The sequence below is a fragment of the Pavona decussata genome, unplaced genomic scaffold (genome assembly GCF_977016875.1).
Source record: "Pavona decussata unplaced genomic scaffold, jaPavDecu1.1 SCAFFOLD_53, whole genome shotgun sequence".
In the NCBI taxonomy this organism is placed as follows: Eukaryota; Metazoa; Cnidaria; class Anthozoa; order Scleractinia; family Agariciidae; genus Pavona; species Pavona decussata.
Window position 1 is genome coordinate 3689978 of NW_028145475.1, and position 25023 is coordinate 3715000.

At 38.5% G+C, this 25023-nt stretch overlaps 1 protein-coding gene and 3 non-coding genes across 6 annotated transcripts in view; 1 reads left to right on the plus strand and 3 right to left on the minus strand.

Annotated features, from left to right (window-relative positions):
- Positions 1 to 3921: 3921 nt before the first annotated feature.
- Trnag-gcc (transfer RNA glycine (anticodon GCC)) lies at positions 3922 to 3992 on the minus strand. Its single transcript has one exon. It is a non-coding gene; the product is annotated as a tRNA-Gly (tRNA).
- A 251-nt stretch (positions 3993 to 4243) lies between these two features.
- Trnag-gcc (transfer RNA glycine (anticodon GCC)) lies at positions 4244 to 4314 on the minus strand. Its single transcript has one exon. It is a non-coding gene; the product is annotated as a tRNA-Gly (tRNA).
- Positions 4315 to 6056: 1742 nt separating this feature from the next.
- Positions 6057 to 6127, minus strand: Trnag-gcc (transfer RNA glycine (anticodon GCC)). Its single transcript has one exon. It is a non-coding gene; the product is annotated as a tRNA-Gly (tRNA).
- A 5358-nt stretch (positions 6128 to 11485) lies between these two features.
- LOC146480558 (uncharacterized) overlaps positions 11486 to 25023 on the plus strand; it is an 18694-nt gene continuing 5156 nt past the window's right edge. For all 3 annotated transcript variants that reach the window (XR_014864724.1, XM_085109737.1, XM_085109738.1), the window contains exons 1-2: positions 11486 to 11583; positions 21126 to 25023. The exon at positions 21126 to 25023 is cut by the window's right edge. Coding sequence is in view for 2 of the 3 variants with exons in the window: in XM_085109737.1 (XP_084965863.1) it covers positions 21144 to 25023 (3880 nt within the window). In the remaining variant the exon portion in view is untranslated. The remainder of the gene's footprint in view (positions 11584 to 21125) is intronic.

Sequence of the window (25023 nt, forward strand, 5' to 3'; positions counted from 1 at the left end):
TTTGTTCCTCTTAGTTATATATTTTCTTTCTAAGTCTATATGGGCTTTGCCGAAATCTTCGAATTTTAGGGAAAAAATACGGAAAATCTAAACAAAATTTGACAATTTTAGCAATTTTTACGCATTTCAATTTGTCCTCGTTTTAAAAATGTTTAGAATTGAGTGAGATGTTTTCGCATGGCCGTAAAAATAAAGGCAGATTAACCAGTGGTTTTTGATCGCGACTGCCGTAAACTATCAAAAATAAAGTATTTCTTTACCTTTCTTTTTGTTTTACGTTCTATTTTTGCTGTTGTCATTCCTAAAATAAAGCCAGAGGTGCGGGCTTCATGTGTTACGGTATCTGATATTTCGTCTTCCTCCGGCGTATCTCGAAGAGCGCGTAGAGCGCTACAATGCTTTGTCAGTTCTGGTGAACTTCGTAAAGGCTGGCATCTTACAATATATGCCAATATTGCTCGTCTTTAGGGCATTCTTGCACCCAACTGGTGGACATTTCACGGACAGCGCGTTTAGATTGTGTTCCTTGTACTATTCTGTTCAGCATTCGTAATCCGCAAGGATATTGGGCGACTTTAAAAGGTGATTAAAGGCTTGGAACGATGGGCGAAGGTCAGTCAAATTACAGACGTAGTAGCATGGCATAGACGTAGGGGAAGCGATGGACGAAACAGCAAAGGACGCAAAAATAATAAGACGACGATTCGGAGCACAAGCAACAACTACACAATTTGAAGTCGGCCAAGACTCGTTAATGCTCTATAACTCACTATAACATGGTTGCATGGGGCTATGACTAGGAGAAATACACAAACCGAGACTGGCCAATCAAGGGGCGAAAATGACGCATTTTCCCGTGAAAATTACAAGGCAAATGCAACGCACAGGAAAAAAATTACCTCTGTATTGTTATGTAGATTTTTAAAGGCTTACAAAAATAAAATATATTTGTTGAGGGGTAATTTCCAACAAATCCCTCGTAGTCTAGTGGTAAAGCAGATGGATAGGGAATCCAACGCTAACAGTAAGGCTTCAGTTCAAGGCACAGTATGGTAGGTAGACCGAAAAGAAAAAAGAAAGAAAGAAAAAGAAAAGCGTTAGGGGGCTGGGTTAGAGAAATAAAGAAAATGGGATTGGGAAAATGGAGAGAGAAGAGGAGAAAAAGTCTTGACACGACGAAACCCTCTTTTATTGACGCAGTAAGTATTATTTGCAATGTATATATGCAAAACACATGGGAATAGGTTATTGTCTTTTAAAACAATGAAGCGCATACATAATTAATACATCAGCATGCATAATTAATGTATGGGGCTGTGCGGAAATTTTTCCTTTTGTTTTAATATTCAAGTGGAATAAAATGCTTTGTTATATACCGTCACTTACCATCTTTCCAAGTTAACTCTATTTAAATTGAATTCTATCTTTCTTCCATTTTGTGAAGCCCGTGCTTGTTTCTTGATTCTTTGATCTCTTTGCGCTTCTCTTTATCCAGTGTTCTTCTCTTTTGAAGATTCTGAGAAATAAAATAGAAGAAAATTGAGCTTCTGGTCGGTAAACAAGCCCACCACATCCAAACTAACGAGGAAAGCTTCTTTTAAAATCTGTAACAGAAAATTTTTAAACTGGCCTAAGCACGCTACTTAATTTGGATGTAATAAATCAAACACGAGGAAGAATGTTTCCTCCGATTTCCAAACACCGAGAAGTAGGTTGGAAAAACGAGGGGCAGCCGAGTTTTTTTTAACCAACTTCGAGTTGTTTGGAAATAGGAGGAAACACTCTTTCGAGTGTTTGATATAGCTTCTCAAACTATTGATAATTGTTGGAGAAATTCGAAGCAAAAGCTCACAAAATTTTATGATAATTAAGATCACAGTTCCAAACCTCCTTCATGGTAGTGATTTCCTTTGTTTTCTCATCATGAATTATTAATGAGTTTGAGAAAGTCTAATGAATTTCCTACCTCATGTCAACTTAACAAAAAATAGTTAATTGTCACTGCAAAGCCTTCCAACTTCAATGCATGGAAGCGAACGACATGACTTTTAAATGTATGTACGGCCGTGACGGTCAAAGTAAAATAATGCACGTGGCTGGCGGTTCGACATATTTGCCAGAGTTTGTCACTGTATGATTAAAGCGTTTCAGATATTGGTGGTCCTACTTTTCTCCTGCTGTCTTCATTTATGTTTTAGCATTGAATTTCAGTTGTGGCAAAACATTGAATCAATTGCACTCTGACAGGCGAAATGCGCGGCACCAACTGAAGTTAATCAAATTGAAGTGGCGTTCAGGACAAGCGAATATTTTTGATAAATTACTACATACAATTGAATTATCTTCTACGTTTGAATTTTTAACAACAAGTACTTACCATTTGTTATTTTGAAGCGAAACTTTCATCCTTTGAACTTGGACACTGCTTGAGGGTTTGATTCAGCCTTCAAAGAGTTGACCTGTTTTCGTGGACGACAAGTTTGAAATGAAAGCGAACCCTGCAATCCAAGTACTGTCATGAATATTGATTAGAGGCTGCAAACAATGACTAACAATAGAAAAGGCGCATATTTGGACAAAAAATTTAGGTTGCGTTCGATTGACCGTATTCCGGAATAAGAATAAGCGGAATAGTTGTTAGATTTCTCTTTTTGAGTAATTTTTCGTTCCGTACTCCAGTCACTCCTAAACCTCTTATGAGGGATTTCTTGTCATCGTTGTAGGTATTCCTATTCCGGAAAAGGGTCAATCGAACGCACCCTTATTTTGCCGCTATCGTGTAAAGAAGGTGCAAGCACGAGCACAAGTATAAGAGCTTTATATCAAGTGAAAACGAACGCGACGCAAGCACAAGCACAAGTGTGCTTGCGCTTCAGTGCTTATGCTTGCACGGAGGCCGTTTTCACTGTACTATGAAAAAAGCATTCTTGTGCTTGTGCTTGTGCTTGCGTCACTAGTGAAAACCAGGCTTAAGCTGCATACTTGATGCATGATTATAGACTGCATGACTACAGAACCTTAATTTAAGAGAACGCGCTCTCTGGTCAGTTGACGGCAGGATTCTTTATCGTAGATGATCCAATAGACGTCCAGTATCTAGCAATCCCCCCCCCCCCCCCGCCCCCCGACACCATTCTGTAAAAAAAAAAAGAAGAAGGAATTTTGATATAAAGGTCCAAATCTGACAGACATTCCATATCAAAACACCCAGTCAAAAAGTATGGGAAGAAAGCTGAAACAAATAGACTAAGAAATGTGCTCCCCCCATCCACCTTCAAAAACGGGGTTCGGGGTGAAAGCAACCATTCAATTCAGGTCTAATCAGTTGAAAACAGGTTTTCACGAAACGTTTTACAATAAAATGCCTCGGCGAGGATTTTTCATGCTGACAGCTTTGCTTCTGCTGTGTATAGCTTGGGAATATTGATGGACTTTACCGAGGCAGCGTGGCTGGAGAGGTTTGGGCGCCGTAGTTGAAATCCAGAGTTCCCAACCCCTCGATCTGCCTCCTGCCAGTTGTTATTTTCAATGTAAGTTACTTCTTTGTGAAGTTTAATGCTCGGGCCCACTACACTGAAGAGGGTAAACAAAGGTAAGCCATTGTAGCCATGGGTCGAATCCATTTTTATAATTGACACAACATCAGAATGTTCATAAGCTTGTACGCAAGGTTATAGCACGTTTCCTGACTTCTATATTATTTTTGAGCAAATAAAATGAATTCATTGATCTAAAGAACATCTTAAGAGTAACCGCCCGTGGCTTTAACGAAGCGTTATACCAGTGTATATATATTATACCCGTTCTTCAAATCGGTGAATCGGTGATTATTACAGTTTAAGTGTAAGGAAACGAAAATCGAATAAACAAACAAGCAAAAAGAAACAAAGACAGAATACAGAATTCTAGTAAAATTTAATTTGCACTGGCCGGGAATCGAACCCGGGCCTCCCGCGTGGCAGGCGAGAATTCTACCACTGAACCACCAGTGCTGTTGATGTTTGGTACTGTTTTGTTTGCAAACAATTTAGAATACTTTAAAAATAAAGGTCCAAATCTGACAAACATTTCATATTAAAACACCCAGTCAAAAAATAAGGTGAAAAAGCTGAAACAAATAGACTAAGAAATGTGCTACCCCCATACACCTTCAAAAACGGTGTTTGGAGTGAAAGCAACCATTCAAGTATAACATACAGTTCAGGTCAAATAAGTTGAAAACAGGTTCAAGTAAAAAATAATTTGCACTGGCCGGGAATCGAACCCGGGCCTCCCGCGTGGCAGGCGAAAATTCTACCACTGAACCACCAGTGCTGTTGATGTTTTATTCCGTTTTGTTTGCAAACAAATTAAAATACTTAAAAAAAAAGGAATTTTGAAATAAAGGTCCAAATCTGACAGACATTTCATATCACTAGTAATAGTTTTCACTAGAGCTGCCCCCGCTTTTGAAGATCTGTTTAACACCTGTATATGGTTTTTACTGGATATAAATACTGTGCATACGAATTTTAAAAAAGAAACGTTTGAATATTTATTGAAGTTAACATCCATGTAACTGGTTAGCATATTTCTCTGTAAATTTGACATTGAAATCTATTACAGTCATACAGTTTTGTTTTGTGAAACAGCAACGTATTGTATGTATAATTACCAGCAATATATTATCCATAAATCAGTTGATATAAATGTATTTCAATTGTAAAGTTAATATTCTGTGTAACAGGAATGTATTGTACGTTAAAAATTTAGTAATTGTTGGGAAAAAACACTATAATAACCATAACAACAATAACTAAACTTGCAACAATGTATAAATCTATCAAAATATAATCATCTGCAGTATATTTATTTATAAATCAGGCAATATAAATCTATTTCAATTGCTGCTCGAAGATGTGAACTCATGGTTTGAAAGGCTGCTAAAGATGGCGAAAGGTGCGAAGTCGTGATTGCAAGACCTTGCAAGAAGATGGCAAAACGCGATGGTTGAAATGCGATTCTATTCATTGCTGTTGAATGCTTTTGAATTCAAATAAATCACTGAACTGCAAAAAACCCACCCTGAAACGCTGCTCGAAGATTTGAACTCGTGGTTTTAAAGGCTGATAAAGATGCAGAAGATGGCGAAACGTGACTTCGTGGTTGCAAGACCTTGACACGCTGCTAGAAGATGGTAAAACGCGAACTCGTGGTTGAAATGCTACTAAATGATGGCGAAATGCGAACTCGTGGTTGCAAGACCTTGAAACACTGCTAGAAAGAACTCGAAATACTGCTAGAGGACGACGAAACGCACACTCTTGCTCGCAAGACCGTCAAACGCTGCCCGAAGCCCTCATGCAGAATGAGGGCTACCCGACAGCACCTTGCGCGCTTGCTGAAATATTACCCGAGACGACCGTGCGCGCCTAGTTTGATCAAATCGCGATTTTTTTCGCATATACTAACAAATTTACTTACAGTACTTACTTTCTTACATTTTGAAATTCCTTATATGTATACACGCGGGGAATCCTAGGGTGCCTCCTCGGGTTTTGGCCTCTGGGCCAAAACCCTGCGGGGGCAAAAACACCCAGTCAAAAAATAAGGTGAAAAGTTGAAACAAATAGACTAAGAAATGTGCTACCCCAATACACCTTCAAAAACGGGGTTTGGAGTGAAAGCAACCATTCAAGTATAACATACAGTTCAGGTCAAATAAGTTGAAAACAGGTTTAAGTAAAAAGTGATTTGCACTGGCCGGGGCCTCCCGCGTGGCAGGCGAGTATTCTACCACTGAACCACCAGTACTGTTGATGTTCGGTCCTGTTTTGTTTGCAAACAAATTAAAATACTTAAAAAAAAGGAATTTTGAAATAAAGGTCCAAATCTGACAGATATTTCATATCAAAACACCCAATCAAAAATAAGGTGAAAAGTTGAAACAAATATACTAAGAAATGTGCTACCCCAATACACCTTCGAAAACGGTGTTTGGAGTGAAAGCAACCGTTCAAGTATAACATACAGTTCAGGTCAAATAAGTTGAAAACAGGTTTAAGTAAAAAGTAATTTGCACTGGCCGGGAATCGAACCCGGGCCTCCCGCGTGGCAGGCGAGAATTCTACCACTGAACCACCAGTGCTGTTGATGTTCAATATTTGTTTTGTTTGAAAAAAATTAAAATACTTAAAAAAAAAAAAAAGAATTTTAAAATAAAGGTCCAAATCTGACAGACGTTTCATATCAAAACACCCAGTCAAAAAATAAGGGGAAAAAGTTAAATTTTCAACAAATTAAAATACCTAAATGACAAGGCTAAAACGACGTATTTTGCATATCATTCTCGCAGCATAAAAGATGGTTTATCATAGTGTTTAGGCACTACAAGAAGTTGAAAACCAAGCCAATAAACTTACCGATAAGTCATTATCGGAACCTAGACTACCCTCACGCTCTTATCATGGTTTCAATTAAAGTGAATTTTTGAGGTGGGAGGGGGGGGGGGGGGGCGCTATTTTAGACCAAAATATGTAATTTTTTGGTACCAAAGGACCATTTCGGTGGTTATCTGTTCAGAAGGCCTTAACCGCCCTAGAGTTGCGTATTAAGTGTTAACAAAATCTCAACTTTTCATAATTTGGCAAATTGACAGATAAAAATTTCGTAAAAACAGTTCCATTCGTTTTCAAAGGGACAAATATGTTTTTTAAAGTGGAAAAAAAGGTCAGTTAGTATTTCGTAAAATTAACAACAGCTCGTAAATTCGGGGAATAAGGTTCCATTCCCTAAAACTTTCCGGAACTGAAAGTTTAAGCTAAAGGTTTGAATACGCTTACACAAATATGTCTTTAAAGGCCACAAAACGATCTGGGAATATACAGGGGACAATATTTTAACTTGTTTTGACAATATTTTAAGTGGAAATGAATGTGATGGAATATGTTAAGCCTTGTGAATAAATGATAATGATGTATTATTCAGTAAATGACACAGGCATACTCGGAAAAAAAAATCCGAGTGCTCCTATCAGGAGTCAGAGCTACAGGAGACTCGTGGTAGTTAAGGCCATTAAACTAGGTTCATGGGACAAACATCCTGTACACTGCTAGGATTGGAATGTCATGTGTGGCATATGTATGCGCAATGGAGTCTCCTGTAGCTCAGTGGTAGAGTATCCGAACTAGTAATCAGAAGGTCTTAGGTTCGACTGCTCCTGATAGGAGTACTCTGATTTTTTTCCGAGTATGCCTGTGTCATTTACTGAATAATACATCATTCTCAATATTTTAAGTATTTTTCTTAAATGTTCTCGTTGGGTGCTCTTGAAACAAATCTTACTAGACAAGAGCACAATAACTCACGGTTTGTTCTCAGTTAAGTTAAATTCACAGCAAAAAAAATTAATTAACTTTTACTTCATATGACGGAAAAACAATGAGAGCAATATCCAATCCATGTTTGTCATTTTTTTTTACTTAAAGGTCCAAAATCTCCATTGATAAACAAAATTTGAAAAGAAGGTCTATATTAGTTCCTATATTAGTTCACATGTATATATATATTTCCTCGCGAAGCGAGGTAAATAAATTTGTCGGGCCGAAGCGCGCTCGGGAGCTAAGCCGTGCGAATTCGAGCCGAACATATATTTATATATATGTATGTTTATATATTTCTGTGAAGGTGTCCGTCCTGCAGTTGCCTGGCAACAGTGCGCAAACAAAGTATGAATGACGACAGACTGTCTGGCGTCGTCTGAAAAAAATTTGCATACATCGGAAAAAATATGCGTGCATGATCAAATTTCAACTGCAATGTTCATCAATATTCACTGGATACAGAACTATCTCTCCAGAATCTTTTCCCTTTCTTTTAGAAATCTTTTTTGTGAAAGATTGAATTGAAGAAATTATACGTTTTGTGGCCGCGGTAAAATAATTTTCCGTGGGAAATAAATTCATCGAACACGACAGCGCTGCACGCCCGTTGTACATTACGTCGCGTCAGAAATAGATTTTCAACCGCAGAATAACGTCAGACTGTCTGGCGTCGTGTGGAGCAAAATTTGCATACGTCGGAAAAAATATGCGTGCATGATCAAATTTCAACTGCAATGTTCATCACTATTCACTGGATACAGAACTATCTCTCCAGAATATTTTCCCTTTCTTTTAGAAATCTTTTTTGTGAAAGATTGCATTGAAGAAATTACACGTTTGTGACCGCGCTAAAATAATTTTCCGTGGGAAATAAATTCATCGAACACGACAGCGCTGCACGCCCGTTGTAGATTACGTCGCGTCAGAAATAGATTTTCAACCGCAAACTAGCCTGTGGAACTAACAAAAGACCATGCTCATAAAAAAAATTCCTATGCCCCTTTTAATCTCCTCATTTGATGCTACAGTACGAGTAAAGAGGGTTTTCCACCCAGCCCCAGCTTCGCGAGGTTTTGCGAGTCACGTATTTCTAGTTTTACTTATATCCATTATCTGACAGTGTACGTGGTGCTTCACAAAAAATACGACCACGAAAACTGCAGTATATTTCAGAAATTTGACAGCTGCTCATATAAATTTATGTAAATAACTGCTTACTGTATGTTTTATTGGACAGCGCTTTAATATTCCTTCATCGTTTCCGGTGACCATGTCGCCCTCTTTATACCTTTTTCCCTAGTGAGGTTAGATTCTTTTTTCAAGAGAACAATGAATGTTACTGGTGTAAGTTCCCAAATTGAAGGGATAAATGTTTGGTTACCTACGTTGTCACTTGTGCTTCTTGGATGTGGATTTCTGTTGTTTCTCGTCCTCATTGGAGTTCTCGCTAACATCACCGTTTGCAAAGTGCTGGTGCGAGACCGTCGCTTCAAAAAGCACATTTCAAACTTTATGTTATTTCACCTCTCGATCACAGACATGGTGTATCGGCTGATAGTTGTTCCGGCGCAGTTGATCGCCTTATACTTTCCCATTCAAAACAAACCAGCGTTGCTTTGCAAGTTTGCCAAGACTCTATTATCCGCGGTACATACAGCTGTCTTCGCTTCCTTGGTTGCAATAGCTTTGGATCGGCACGAGAGCATTACCAAGCCTTTTAAGAGATTGCACCACAATCCCAGATTCAGCCTGTACATCTTGGCCATCTGGGGCTACTCCATATTCAGCGCAACGCCTCAGATATATATCGAGGAAGTCAGATATATGACAAACTTCACGGTTTCCGATGTCGGTGGAATTAACAACACGTATCTTTGGCACGTTTGTTCCCCCAGCAAAGGTTCAACGCAAAAAATGCTGACAATTGTTTATTTTATTCTTGGATTTTTCTTAACGCTGCTGATCATAACAGTAGCTTATTCTAAAATCACTATTTATCTGTGGAGGAAAAGTCGGAAGAAAGCGACAAGTAAAGCTGCTTTGAAATCAAAGGGAAAGGCCCTTCGCATGCTTGTGTTTATGGTCCTTGGTTTTGTGCTGTGCCTGGGAATACCCCAAGTGAAAGACTTGATGGATTCGTTTGGTTTTGATAATCCGATCTTTTCTTTAATTGCCTTTGTTCTTCAGTTGTCCAGCTCTGTTGTCAACCCAATCATTTATGGGATTTTTTCTGCTGAATTCAAAAAAGGACTTCGAAACTGAAAACTGTCATGAATCGAAAAATGAATGGCGTGGATATTTTTTGAGTATAACTCGGCCAAAAGATTTAACGGGCGTTTCACAGAACTTTCGCGAGATAACAACAGACTTATAACCGTCAAATGCAACATTCTGTTGAGGGTTCAAAATATGTCACAAGCTCAAAAAGTGAGCCAGGAGCAAGACGTGATGGGATAGGTACAAAAGCTGGGTGACTCTGGACCGGTTTAATATGTACATTGTTATTATTCAGTATTGTCATAACTCACATCGTTATCGTTATATAAGTTCAGATCAACTCCTTTCCCCCTCCGGCATCTGTCACCTTTTCGGCCAATAAGTCCCACTCACCGGAAGGCTAACTAAATAGCGAAATGTATTATGCATACGCAAAAAACACTTTCAGGTCTTTCAGCTGTAACAAAGTTATTTATAAGCTTGTACGTCAATAAATAACTGTACTTTGACGGCTCTATCTTGCTGCTTTTGATTCTCAGATAGCTTCAGCTGTTCAGATAAGATTCAAATTTCATAATGATTCTTATTACCCTTTGGGGTGAGCTCGAGGATCGTTTGAAGACGTAATTAGAAAGCAAAATGAGATAATTGTATAAGACTTAAATTAATAAATAGACCATTTCCGATATAATAAAATTCTAGCTTGGCTACGACGTTTGGGGGAATAAAACAAAAGAAATAAATTATTCATCTTTGAACCTCAATGTAATTTCTGTTGTTTTATTCCCCTAGGGTTCGTAGCCAAGCTAGAATTTTAATATATCGGAAATGTTCGATTCATGTATTGAAAAGCTGTTGGCAATTCACCTGATAAGATGAAAGCTTTCAAAAAAAATATTGGAACTTGGAAATGCATTTAATTATTGACACGCACGCATGTACAGTCTTGTTATGATGAAAGCGAAAGATGCCATTTCTAGATCAATCAGTTGATCTAACTCTTATTATTAATTATTTTCTGTATGATTATAATATCAGCTTGTCACAAACATTTTGTAGCTGCAATTTCGTTTGCCCTTGTTACTGCTAGAATGAATGAGGGGAAAGTGACTTTCTTGCCAAAGTGGCTCGTCAAACCGATCCGTGTGTAAATTATGGAATGCATTACTTAAACTTTGAAAATTTCACGACACGTTTTCTCTCTTAAAAAAGTAAACCTTCGGACAAAAAATTCTTGGTCGTTATTTTCGGTTCATTTCGCACGATTTCGGTGATCACTGCTAATCATGGCTAATTCAGTCAGTAATTCAACTTAAAGCAAAATAATTTTCTCATGATCACTTAAAGACTGACAAATATAATTTTCCACTCGATTTCACGTAACTCAAACAAGCAAAGAAACAATTAACCAAAACAGTGTTGTTTTAAAGGATGGGATAATACTCTTGGTTTGCTATCTTGATTTATCTTATTATATTTTTTCGGTAATTAAAGCTCCCCTTGTTAACGAGACAAATACTCTTCGCCCACCCCCCCCCCCCAAAAAAAAAAAAAATATGTAAAATTGACCTGTTGTTTGTTTCTAAGTAACAAGCCACCCCATTTCAATAGAAGCGTGTCGATGAGATCTACCCCCCACCCCTCCCTCTTATTTTAAGCTTCATACTAGTACTTTAACGCTTCACGGAATTAAGGCATTGTCGAATACGATGACCTAATGTATATGGAAATTTTTTTCCGAATAGTGTAACCCGGAATAACGCTAGAATGTTAAAAATGAAATTAATACCCAGATATGTCAGAAGTTTCCATCTCGGCTATTGGTGCCTGTTCTTTAAATATATTTTCAGTGTATGATGTCATGAAGTATTATTACTCTGACTTCGGTTTCTTGGAACGAAGAGAAAGTTCCGTGTGTTTGAATGCGAGAGGCGACGAAGCAATTCAATCGACCACTCTAACTCACTCATCTGCAACAACAGTATCAGGACATAAAAAATGTGAGGTAAGTACAACTATAAAACCTTGCTTCTGTATGCCGACTGTACAGCTTGTACGAATTAATATTTTAACGGAAAAGGACACTGGACAAATTCGATCATTATGTTTATTACCGCAGGCTGTTTGCTCCGCGATCTATTTTCTGTTTTTTTTTTTTGCCGTAAAATCCGACTACAATGGTGACGCAAATTTCCACACCACATTCCCCTAATGCAGCTAATTTGTCACTTCGACAATTTCCGATAATAATCACCTCATCTTCGCCAATTCTCGGCACGAGTCCCTTAGCACATAAAACAACAAAATACTTTTTTGTTTACAAGTGAGGTGACGATTCGATCCTGTACAATGGACCATTTCCGGATACTTGTTTGTACCCCCCGTTGCCCACAAAAAATAAATAAATAAATAAATAAATAAATAAAAAGAAGAATGCACATGAGCCTCGCTATATTCTTTGTATTAAAATTATGGGGGCACCCAACGAGAATAATTTTAAGAAAAATATTTCAAACTTCGATTTCCTGTTCTCTACTGAGATTGTTTTGAGGCCTTTTTAAGGGATTTTTGTGTACGATAAGAAAGTTCCATCAGTTCGAATACTTAGCTGAATTTTTATAGCGCAGATCAGTAAAAAATTTTTGGCAACAGATCCTATCTGAAGAATTTATCAGCAGTTGCTGGCCTTCCGAAAATACTAGCTGGCTATTAATTCGCTTTCGTCAGCACAAAACGTTTTGCCCCTTCGAAAACAAAAGAATATAATTTTGCCGTGTTACTAAACTTTCAGGTGGCATATTAACCAGAGAAAACACTATCTTATCTTTATAATTCAGTCCGCATTTTTGAGACGAGTTCGACATAGTAAGGATGTCTCTGATCAATTAGTATATATCAGGGATTTACAAAAGTTGAACTCCTAAATGTCGTGACATAAGGAAAATAGGATCGATTCATCTTCAAAAGGTGGACCATTCCTACAGAGGTTCTGTTACTATAAATATACCCACGTTTTCCATGATCTGTGCCGAAGAAACTAATGTATAAAGTAAATCCGATAAGTATTTTCGACGCTCTAGGTCATAAAATATGACTGGCTGGTTTCATTGTCTTGTAACGCATTGAATGTTCCGGAGTTTTGAAGTTTAACTTTGCAAAGCTAGGACGAATATTTTAATATTTGCAATACAACCTTTACATTGCACGGGCTTTATCTTTTTCAGTTTAGAGTTCAGACAGGGCCACCCATAAAATGTTGTCTACTGTGTTCTCAGGTATTTTTTTTTTTTTTACTTTTTTTTATACTTTATATATGTGAAAATTCAACCCGCAAAAAGTTGCAGGGAACGGATTTTTATTCCCCAACTTTTCTGGCTTTACGACCATGTAAGCTGACCTTTACTCCACATTTTTAGCTACATATTTGTCCCTTCCAAAACTAACTGAAAATTAGTTTTCCAGTGTTATGAAATTTTGAGCAGTCATTTTGTCGAAGATAAGTTTAGGTTTTCTTTATAACGAAATCCGAATATTCCAGGAGATTAAGGACCTCCAAGGATATCCACCGACATGAATCCTTGGGTGACCCTGTTTAGAGTAGGGACGCTATAACACTGACTACAGATACGGTTATGAGAAACTTTTGGATCAAAGATAAAAGTCTCACCAAATTTAGCACTGAATGCCAAATAATTACTTCAACTCTTGTCTGTTGTTTTCCTGAATTGGAAACTAATGGAAGGAAGTGTCAATCAGGGAGAGAACCATATTAGCTGTCATTAGGCTGAAACGGCTTGGAAAGGAAAATTTTCTTGAAAAATGGAAAATACATGTGCTGACATGAAATTTCCCAATGCAAGTGAAATATTGTTCCTAGATGATATATTTAGGGGAGTGATAAACGTCCCGAGCATTAAAAAAACACGCGAAGATGCCTGGCACGATTATAAAGCTAGTCTTGATGCAATATATAAGCGAGAGTGTTTCATCCGATTTCAAACCGCGACAAGTGGTTGAAAAAAGGACGCGCAGCCGAGTTTTTAATCAATTTCGAGGTGCTTGGAAATCCGAAGGAACACGCTTTCGATTGTTTGTTTTAGCTTCTCAACCATTACTACCTCTTGGAGAAATTCAAAGGAAAACTTCACCAATTCTTTTGATGATAGGTCAGATTTCCAGAAACGCGAAAACTCGGGTCGATAATGCGCCGGACAGTTAAATTGCTCCACAGTTTGTGAAAATCAGTCACGGAACCTTTTCCTATCGGACATAAAACGTCAGACAAAAACCATTCGGACATTCTTTTGGCTCATTTGTCATGATTTCCCTGATCACGGCTACATAATTACAACTTAAAAGAGAGTCATCTTGTCACTTAAACACTAAGAAAAAAAATATATTTTGTACTCTTTTTGAAGTATCCTAACCGAATATAGAAAGAACAAACGAAACATTTATTTATTCATTTTTAAACTTGACAAAAAAAAGAGAAGCCAGTTTAAAATTGATCTACATTGTCAAATGAATCTTTTCAGACTTTCAGATTTACTTGCAAAGGTAATTAAATAAAATCTCAGCTCAAGATTTTGTAACACTGGAAAACTAATTCTTTTCTTTTTCGAAGGGACAGATGTGTTAATGCGAAGAATAAAAAAGGTTCGTAAAGCCAACAATAGGTAGTAAATTTTCGGGGGGAAAGATTCAGTCTGCTCCCTACAACTTCCTGAAACCGAACTCCAATTTTCAGCCAATTTTAAGTTAATACAGCTTGACCTATTAGGATGGTTTATATATGTGAAAATTCATGTCTCAAAAATTTTTAGGAAATGGAATTTTATTCTCCAACTTTTCTGGCTTTACGAAAATGCTTGCTGAGCTTTTCTCCACATTTTTAAGGACATATTTGTTCCTTCGAAAACTAACGGATTTAGTTTTCCAGTGTTATGAAATTTTGAGCTGTCATTTCGTCGAAGATAAATTTAGATTTTCTTTGTAACGAAATCCGAATATTCCAGGCGTTTAACGCCCTCCAAACAGATATCCACCGACATGAATCCTTAGATGCCCCTGTTTAGAGTGGGGACGCTATAACACTACAGATACGTTTATGAGGAACTTTTGGATTAAAGATGAAAGTCTCACCAAATTTAGCACTGAATGCCAAATAATTACTTCAACTCTTGTCTGTTGTTTTCCTGAATTGGAAACTGGTGGAAAGAAATGTCAATCAGGGAGAGAAGCATATTAGTTGTCATTAGGCTGAAACGGCTTGGAAAGGAAAATTTTCTTGAAAAATGGAAAATACATGTGCTGAAATGAAATTTCCCAATGCAAGTGAAATATTGTTCCCAGATGATATATTTACGGGAGCGATAAACGTCTTGGTTATTAAAAAAAACACGCAAAGTTGCCTGGCACGATTATAAAGCTAGTCTTGATGCAATATATAAGCGAGAGTGTTTCATACGATTTCAACTGTGAGAAGTGGTTGAAGAAACGAAGCGTAGCCGAGCTTTTTAATCAATCTCGAGGTCCTTGGAAATCGGGAGGAACACGCTTTCGATTGCTTGATTTAGCTTCTCAACCATTACTTCACCAATTCTTTTGATGATAGATCAGATATCCAGATACGCGAAAACTCGGGTCAATAATTCGCCGGACAGTTGAATTGCTCCACACTTAAACACCAAAAAAATATAATTTTGTACTCGATTTAAAGTATCCGAACCGAATATAAAAATAACAAACTAAACATTTATTTATTCATTTTAAACGAGACAAAAAAAAAAACAAAACAAAAAAAAAAAAGACATGCAAAAATACAGAGAGACTTAGGGCTCGACGTTTCGGAGTCATCTTGACTCCATCATCAAGAGAAAAAATCAGTTTATGAACACATGTCTTTGCTTCAGCAAATCCCTTTTGAAAAAACAAAAAATAAAAAATAAGCCAGTTTAAAATTGATTTTCGTTGTCAAATAAATCTTCTCCGAAATTCGGATTTATTTGCAAAGGTAATTAAATAAAAATGTCAGCTCAAAATTTTGTAACACTGGAAAACTAATTCTTTTCGTTTTAGAAGGGACAAATGTGTTAATGCAAAAAGATAAAAGAAAGGTTCATAAAGCCAACAATAGGTAGTACATTTTCGGGGGGGAAAGATTCTGTTTCATACAACTTTCTGAAACCAAGCTCAAATTTTCAGCTCAAGCATCCAAACATAAGACCAATTGTTTTCGAAAATATAGCTTAAAAAGGACCCTAAACAATCTGGGAACTTGCCAGGAGCCATCATTATAAGTATGTTGCTTAAATGTTCTCGTTGGGTATGCCCCTATTTAGATTTTAACGATATAATATTATACGTCTGAGTAAGACACTGTTAGACTAAAGATGGAAATTTCACGAAATTGAACAAATTACCATATCTGAAACTTAAAAACGTATTTAACAAGTATAACCGGAAGGAGAAACATAACTGTCATTTCGTTGACTAAAACAGAGAGGAAGTCCAGCAGTTCGGCTTTCGACGAAAGAAGATGAAAGCAAATTTGCCCTTTGATTTGCGTTTGACTTGAAATGCTGTGGGGAAATTCCCAGTTGAATGCTGTACCCACTTTCATGTATGGGGTTTATTTTCTTTTAATTCCGAACCAAGAATAGATTCGTGACTAAAACGCCTTTGTATTTACTTCCTAGTTTGAAAAAACATTTCTTCACTTTCGTTTCGCCGTGCACTCATGTTTTTCTTCTGTCAAACCTTTGCAAGTTTTTGTTGTTGTTGTTGTTGTTTTCTTAACTTGTTTCACACCACACGCAAGGCAACTAAGTGAAGCGAATTCAAAATTTGGAATTAAAGGCGAAGGGGAGTGCTTTTGTGATCTTGTTTGTTTGATAATGAATCTCAGAATGTCCGGCAAAGACCATTGCTACTGGTTAGGGCACAATAAAGGAGGAATGCACATGAGCCGTTTATAATGATGGGGGCACCTAACGAGAATAATTTTAGGAAAAATATTTCGAACGTCGATTTCCTGTTCTGTACTGAGATTGTTTTCAGGCCTTTTTAAGGGAGTTTTGTGTACGACAACAAAGTTTCATCTGTTCGGATTCTTAGCTGAATTTTTATGGCGCAGATCAGTAAAATTTTTGGCAACAGATCGTATCTCACGAATTTATTAGCAGTTGCTGGCCTTCCGAGAATACTAGCTGGCTTTAATTCGCTTTCATCAGTTCAAAAGGTTTTGCCCCTTTGAAAACAAAATGAATTAATTTTACCGTGTGTCTAAACTTTTAGGTGGCATATTAACCAGAGAAAACACTATTTTATCTTCATAGTTCATTCCGCATTTCTGAGACGACTTCGACATAGTAAGGATGTCTCTGATCAATTAGTATATATCAGAGAATTTAAAAAATCTGAATTCCTAAATGTCGTGACGGAAGGAAAATAGGATCAAAAGGTGGACCATTCAGTAGTCTTACTACAGAGCCTGGGTTCTGTTACTATAAATATATCCACGTTTCCTATGAACTGTGCCGAAGAAACTTATGTATAAAGTTAATCCGATAAGTTTTTTCGACGCTCTAGGGCATGAAATATGACGAACTGGTTTCATTGTCTTAAAACGCATTGAATGTTCCGGAGTTTTGAAGTTGAACTTTGCAAAGCTAGGACGAATATTTTAATATTTGCAAAACAAACTTTATATTGCACGGCCTTTATCTTTTTCAGTTTAGAGTTTAGACAGGGCCACCCATAAAATGTTGTCTACTGTGTTCTCAGATGGATTTTTTACCTGTTTTATAGTTTATAAATCTGAAAATTTTACTCGCAAGAAGTTGCAGGGAACGGAATTTTATTCTCCAACTTTTCTGGCTTTACAAAAATGCTAGCTGACAGTTTTCTCCACATTTTTAACAACATATTTGTCCCTTCGAAAACTAACTGAGAATTAGTTTTCCAGTGTTATAAAATCTTGAGCTGTCATTTTGTTGAAGATAAGTTTAGATTTTCTTTATAACGAAATCCGAATATTCCAGGAGATTAAGGACCTCCGCGGATATACACCGACATGAATCCTTGGGTGACCCTGTTTAGAGTAGGGACGCTATAACACTACAGATACGGTTATGAGAAACTTTTGGATCAAAGATGAAAGTCTCACCAAATTTAGCACTGAATGCCAAATAATTACTTCAACTCTTGTCTGTTGTTTTCCTGAATTGGAAACTGATGGAAGGAAGTGTCAATCAGGGAGAGAAGCATATTAGCTGTCATTAGGCTGAAACGGCTTGAAAAGGAAAATTTTCTTGAAAAAAAGAAAATGCACGTGCTGACATGAAATTTCCCAATGCAAGTGAAATATTGTTCCCAGATGATATATTTACGGGAGTGATACACGTCCTGGGTATTGAAAAAAAAACACGCAAAGTTGCCTGGCACGATTATAAAGCTTCTCTTGATGTAACATAATAGCGAGAGTGTTTCATCCGATTTCAACTGCGAGAAGTGGTTGAAGAAACGAAGCGTAGCCGAGTTTTTTAATCAATCTCGAGGTCCTTGGAAATTGGAACTGAAACGCGCTTTCGATTGCTTAATTTAGCTTCTCAACCATTACTAATTCTTGGAGAAATTAAAAGGAAAACCTCACCAATTCGCCGATATCTGACATGCCGGATATCGGCGATTTTATACGCCGATCGCGGCGATCGGCGAAAATCGCCATGTGTGCCCTGTGCAGCGATTGCGATTTTCGCCGATCGCCGCGATCGGTGTATAAAATTGCTGGCTTAAGCCAGTATAAAATTGATCTACGTTGTCAAATAAATCTTCTCAGAAATTCGGATTTACTTGCAAAGGCAAGTAGATAAAAATGTCAGCTCTAAATTTTGTAACACTGGAAAACTAATTCTTTTCGTTTTCGAACGAGCAAATATGTTAATGCGAAGAATAAAAAAAGGTTCATAAAGCCAACAATAGGTGGTAAATTTTCGGGGGGAAAGGTTCTGTTCCCTACAACTTTCTGAAACGGAGCCCAAATTTTCATCTTAAGCATTCGAAACATAAAACCACGTGCTTTTGAAAATATAACTTAAAAAGGACCCTAAACAATCTGGGAACTTGACAGGAGCCAACATAAGTATGTTGGTTAAATGTTCTCGTTGGGTGTGCCCCTGTTTAGATATAAACGATATAATATTATACGTCTGAGTGAGACACTGTGAGACTAAAGATGGAAATTTCATGAAATTGAAAAAGTTACTATATCTGGAACTAAATGCCGGGAATAGTAACTTCACGGACTCTTGCGTGTTCCGAATTAAAAACGCAGTAAAAAAGTATAACTGGAAGAAGAAACATAGCTGTCATTTCGTTGACTAAAACAGAGAGGAAGTTCAGCAGTTCGGATTTCAACTGAAGAAGAAGAAAGCAAATTTGCCCTTTGATTTGCGTTTGACTTGAAATTATGTGGGGAAATTCCCAGTTGAATGCTGTACCCACTTTCATGTATGGGGTTGATTTTGTTTTAATTCCGAACCGAGAATAGATTCGTGACTAAAACGCCTTTGTATTTACTTCCTAGTTTGAAAAACATTTCTTCACTTCGTTTCGCCGTGCACTCATGTTTTTCTTCTGTCAAAACTTTTCAAGATTTTTGTTGTTGTTGTTTTCTTAACTTGTTTCGCACCGCACCCAAGGCATCTTAGTAGAGCGAATTCAAAATTGGGAATTAAACACATAGGAGAGTGCTTTTGTGATCTTGTTTGTTTGATAATGAATGTCAAAATGTCCGGGAAAGACCATTGCTACTGGTTACGGCACTAATTACAAAAAAAAAAAAAAAATCTATAGTAAAGTAACAGGATATATAATAATATTCCACTGGTCCATTTGTAAATAGCCTTGTTTACCAAGTAACTTAAGGGTAGTTAACTGCTGAAGTAATCAATGGCGTACAATTTCATACAGTCAGCGGCTCGATGTGTGGGCTCACTCAGTTTTTCTTTTCCCGCTTTCATAAAATACGTAAAAAACCGTAGAATTAACTGTTAAGTGATGAAATTATATTATTTAACAGATATTGAAATAAAAAGCAAGTTCGAAAGAAGAAACACCCATGTTTTCTTGTTATTGCATCATTGCACAATCAATAGCCTTATTGTCACACCAACTTTGTCACGCGAAGTCACACTTTGGTTGGAATAAGCCCGTAACCTCTGGAAAAGCTGTACAGCGTACTTAGAAGTAAAGAAAAAATCTTTAATGTAAGCTGAACATAAACTGAACAGTTTCAACATGGCAGCCGATGTTTACAACGGTGAAAAGGTTGATAAACCCTTCATTTCGTCGGTCCTTTCAGATGTCACGGGCTATTAAAAGAAAAACAAGACATGTTTTTACCGATATTTAACCCGCTTGCGAACCACGAATGCAACTCGTAGGGCATTGTATTTGCGATGAAATTAAGCCTACGAATCTAAACTTTAGAAAGCATTTATTGGAAACTCAGACCAGCGCTTCTGAGAGGGAGACAAGTTGAAAATGTGTACACACACTCCGGCTCTGCGGACTGGACAATGACAAGAAGCGAAGTATGGCGAACTTGGCGGAATTTACTGTCAATGAAAAAGTTGTTCAGGAACCGCGAGGAAAAATCAAAAGTAACAATTATACGGTTTATTTACGAGTTAAGTCTTCACTCTTAACAGAGTATTGCAGACTGCTTTAAACTGTAATAAAGATTACAACAATGAATAAAACATTAACATAAAATTACTAAGATGTAAGATCACACAAAGATTGCCTAAATGTACATGGCAAAGTAGATGTTATAATTACTGGTGGGAGATTGTTCCACTGCGCAATTGTCCTAGCTAGAGTAAAAAGAATTCCTGTAATAATCACATTTACAACGTGGCTGCTCAAATCGGTGACTAAGAGACAAGACCCTGGCACCAGTTGTTCAAAGGCCGGATAACTTTATCCTGTGGATAAGTCACTATTTGACAGTTTCAATCTGGGAAAAGATTTCAGTATTTCCTCTTGTACAAGCGAGTATGCACACTCTAACCACAGTTAAGTTTGGGAGTGTACGAAAACCTTGGACAACGTTGAACGTGAAGCATATTTTAGACCCTGAATAGTGCCTTATCCAGCGGATAAAGTTATCCGGCCTTTGAACAACTGGGGCCTGGTGTCCATTCTGCTCTTATGTTCTTTCTGAAGCTTGTCGCATTCTGTTACTCAATATAATTGTCTCTGCGTTGTGACTTTTGGAACGTAGAACTGTTGCATTGTTCGGACTTGGGAAAGACAAATGAATCAAGGTAGGGCAAAATTACACTTATTTCTTCGTTGGAAATTTGACCGGCGTTTAAATTCTAAGACTGGATTCGGCACGTGTACGCCTGCGCGGCGGCCATGATGTATGGAATTGTACGCCATGGGTGGGTGATTGTCAGACCAATACTGCTCACTCAACTTCTGAAACTTTTCTTAAAAAACTTGAATACACTGCGTCGTTTCATTTATGTTACTTCATAGATCCCAGAAAAGACCGCCATGGATAAAATAGGAGAACTTCTGCATGCCATCAAAGTTAGTGTAGGTGTTGCTAGCCTCCTAATCAAAACCGGTCGTATCCTTAAAGCGATTGGCTTATTAAAGGAAGCCTTGATTCTCCTCAACAACCAAGCCTTGGAAAAGGAACATGAATTGCTCAGATCATTTCTTATTTACGTTCATTATGAAATGTTTAATAGTTACGCACTTATCAATGATCTCACAAGTGCAACAGAAAGCGGCAAAAAGCTTCAAATCTTATTCCACGAGTGCGGCGAATCACACAAAGAAGGAGTAATAGGCTTGAAAATGGCGCAATTGTATCAGATTCAGACTAAATACGAAAAAGCAAAAGCACACTGCATGAAGGCACTAAACATCGCTATAGCAATTGGCGACAGGGATTTAGAAGGAGCATGTTACGGAGACATAGGAATCGTGTTTCATCGTGTCGGTAAATACGGAATGGCTAAGACGTACACCCAGAAAGCACTAGAAATCTCCAAAGAAATTGGCAACAAAAGAGGGGAAGCAACAGCTTACGGAAACTTAGGAACTGTGCTTAAAACTCTTGGTGATCATACCAAGGCTAAGGAATATTATATGGAGGCCCTTGAAATCAGAAAAGAAAGTGGAGACAAACAAGGAGAAGCAGCAGATTACGGCAACCTGGGAACTGTGTTTCACTCTCTCGGTGACTATGGAAAGGCTGAGGAATATCTTCAGAGGGCAATCCAGCTCAGGAAAGAAATTGGCGACAAACGAGGAGAAGCAGCGGATTACGGCAACCTGGGAACTGTATTTCTCTCTCTCGGTGAGTATGTCAAGGCCAATGAATATCTTCAGAAAGCACTTAAAATCAGAAAAGAAATTGGTGACAAGCAAGGAGAAGCATCAGATTACGGCAACCTGGGAAACGTGCTTCACATTCTCGGTGAACATGCCAGAGCTGAGAAATATCTTCAGAAAGCACTTCAAATCAGAAAAGAAATTGGCGACCAACACGGGCAAGCAGCAGACTATGGCAACCTGGGAAATGTGTTTCACTCTCTCGGTGAATATGCCAAAGCTGTCGAATGTCTTCATAAAGCACTTCGAATAACCAAAGAAATTGGCGACAAACGAGGAACAGCAGCAGTTTATGGCAACTTGGGAGCTGTTTTTCACTCTCTCAGTGAATATGTCAAGGCTGAGGAATATCTTCAGGAAGCACTCCAGCTCAGAAAAGAAATTGCCGACAAACGAGGAGAAGCAGCGGATTACGGCAACCTGGGAACTGTGTTTCTCTCTCTCGGTGAACATGGCAAAGCTGAGGAATATCTTCAGAAAGCACTCCAGCTCCGGAAGGAAACTGGCGACAAGCGAGGAGAAGCAGCGGATTACAGCAACCTGGGAATCGTGTTTCTTTCTCTCTGTGAACATGTGAAAGCTGACAAATATCTTCAGAAAGCACTTCAAATCAGAAAAGAAGTTGGCGACAAACGAGGAGAAGCATCAGATAACGACAACCTGGGAAACGTGTTTCACTCTCTCGGTGAACATGCCAAAGCTGAGAAATGTCTTCAGCACGCACTTCAAATCAGGAAAGAAATTGGCGACAAACACGGAGAAGCAGCAGTTTACGGCAACCTGGGAACTGTGTTTCACTCTCTCGGTGAACATGGCAAAGCCGAGGAATATCTACAGAAAGCACTCCAGCTAAGGAAAGAAACTGGCGACAAGCAAGGAGAAGCAGCAGATTACAGCAACCTGGGAATCGTGCTTCTTTCTCTCTGTGAACATGTGAAAGCTAAGAAATATCTTCAAAAAGCACTTCAAATCAGAAAAGAAATTGGCGACAGACGAGGAGAAGCATCAGATTACGATAACCTGGGAAACGTGTTTCACTCTCTCTGTGAAAATGCCAAAGCTGAGAAATGTCTTCAGAACGCACTCCAAATCAGGAAAGAAATTGGCGACAGACACGGAGAAGCATCAGTTTACGGCAACCTGGGAACTGTGTTTCACTCTCTTGGTGAACATGGCAAAAGTGAGGAATATCTTCAGAAAGCACTCCAGCTCAGGAAAGGAATTGGTGACAGACGAGGAGAAGCAGTGGTTTATGGCAACCTGGGCACTGTGTTTCTCTCTCAGGGCGAATATGGCAAGACTGAGGAATATCTTCAGAAAGCACTCCAAATCAGAAAAGAAATTGGCGACAAGCGAGGAGAAGCGGCAGATTACGGCAACCTGGGAACTGTGTTTCACTCTCTTGGTGAACATGGTAAAGCTGAGGAATATCTTCAGAAAGCACTCCAGCTGAGGAGAGAAATTGGCGACAAACGAGGAGAAGCAGCGGATTACGGCAACCTGGGAACTGTGTTTCTCTCTCTCGCTGAACATGGCAAAGCTGAGAAATATCTTCAGAAAGCACTCCAGCTCAGGAGAGAAACTGGTGACAAACGAGGAGAAGCAGCGGATTACAGCAACCTGGGAACCTTGTTTATCTCTCTCTGTGAACATGTAAAAGCTGAGGAATATCTTCAGAGTGCACTACAAATCAGAAAAGAAATTGGCGACAAACGAGGAGAAGCATCAGATTACGACAATTTGGGAAACGTGTTTCACTCTCTCGGTGAACATGCCAAAGCTGAGAAATGTCTTCAGAACGCACTTCAAATCAGGAAAGAAATTGGCGACCAACACGGAGAAGCATCAGTTTATGGCAACCTGGGAACTGTGTTTCACTCTCTCGGTGAACATGGCAAAGCTGACGAATATCTTCAGAAAGCACTTCGAATAACTAAAGAAATTGGTGACAAACGAGGAGAAGCTGAAGTTTATGGCAACCTGGGAACCGTGTTTCATTCTGTCGGTGAATATGTCAAAGCCAAGGAATATCTTCAGAAAGCGCTTCAAATCAGAAAACAAATTGGCGACAATTACGGAGAAGCAAAAGATTACCGCAACCTGGGAACTGTGTTTTACTCTCTCGGTGAATATGTTAAAGCTAAAGAGTATCACGAGAAAGCACGTTTGATTGGAAAACAAATCGGCGACAAACGAGGAGAAGCAGTACATGACGAGAACCAGCTGGGAACTGTGTTTCACTCTCTCGGTGAACGTTCAAAGGTTGAAAAATGCCATGAAGAGGCAGTTGATCTGTGGTACGAGACTGGTGACGAGGAACCGCAACTTAGGAGCCATCTTAAACTTACCTCGGACACTTTTGAGTTGGGCGGAAAGAATATGCAGAAGGATGTGTCGAGGTCGAGCCTTCTTAAAAGCATTCAAAGAAGCGAGGAAATGAGCGTTAAGATCTCTTATTTCGACAGGCACTATCCTCCTCATCAGAAGCCCAGTGCGTTGTTGTGTACACCTGGGAATCATATCGAAGCGCTTTACGTTGTGGAGCGTGCAAGAGCTAGAGCCCTGGCAGACATGATGGCAGCTAAGTACTCTGTGGAAGAACAAATATCGTGGAACCAACACTCGTGGGTTGGTATTGAGAAGATCATGGAGAAAGAAAGTAACAGCGTTTGTCTTTACATATTCTATTACGCTCGACGTCTATTTTTCTGGATTCTCAAGTCAAGAGAAGCTATATCCTTCCGACAAATAGAGGTGGATGATTGCTGCAGCTACAAAGAAGCTAAGAGATCTGTAGTTGAGGTTTTTAGCTCCGCAAATTTCGGAACATTTCGTATTTTACCCCAAGAGCAATGTGAAGATCGAGCAATGCCTTCCTCCAATGCTTATCAAGTGATACCTGAAACATCTCTGGAGCACAACCGAGCACCTTCTAGCCAAAACCAGAAACACGAACCACCTGGGCAAGGCCTTTGTCAGTGTTACAAAATGATCATCGCTCCTGTGGCTGACTTACTTGATGAACCCGAAA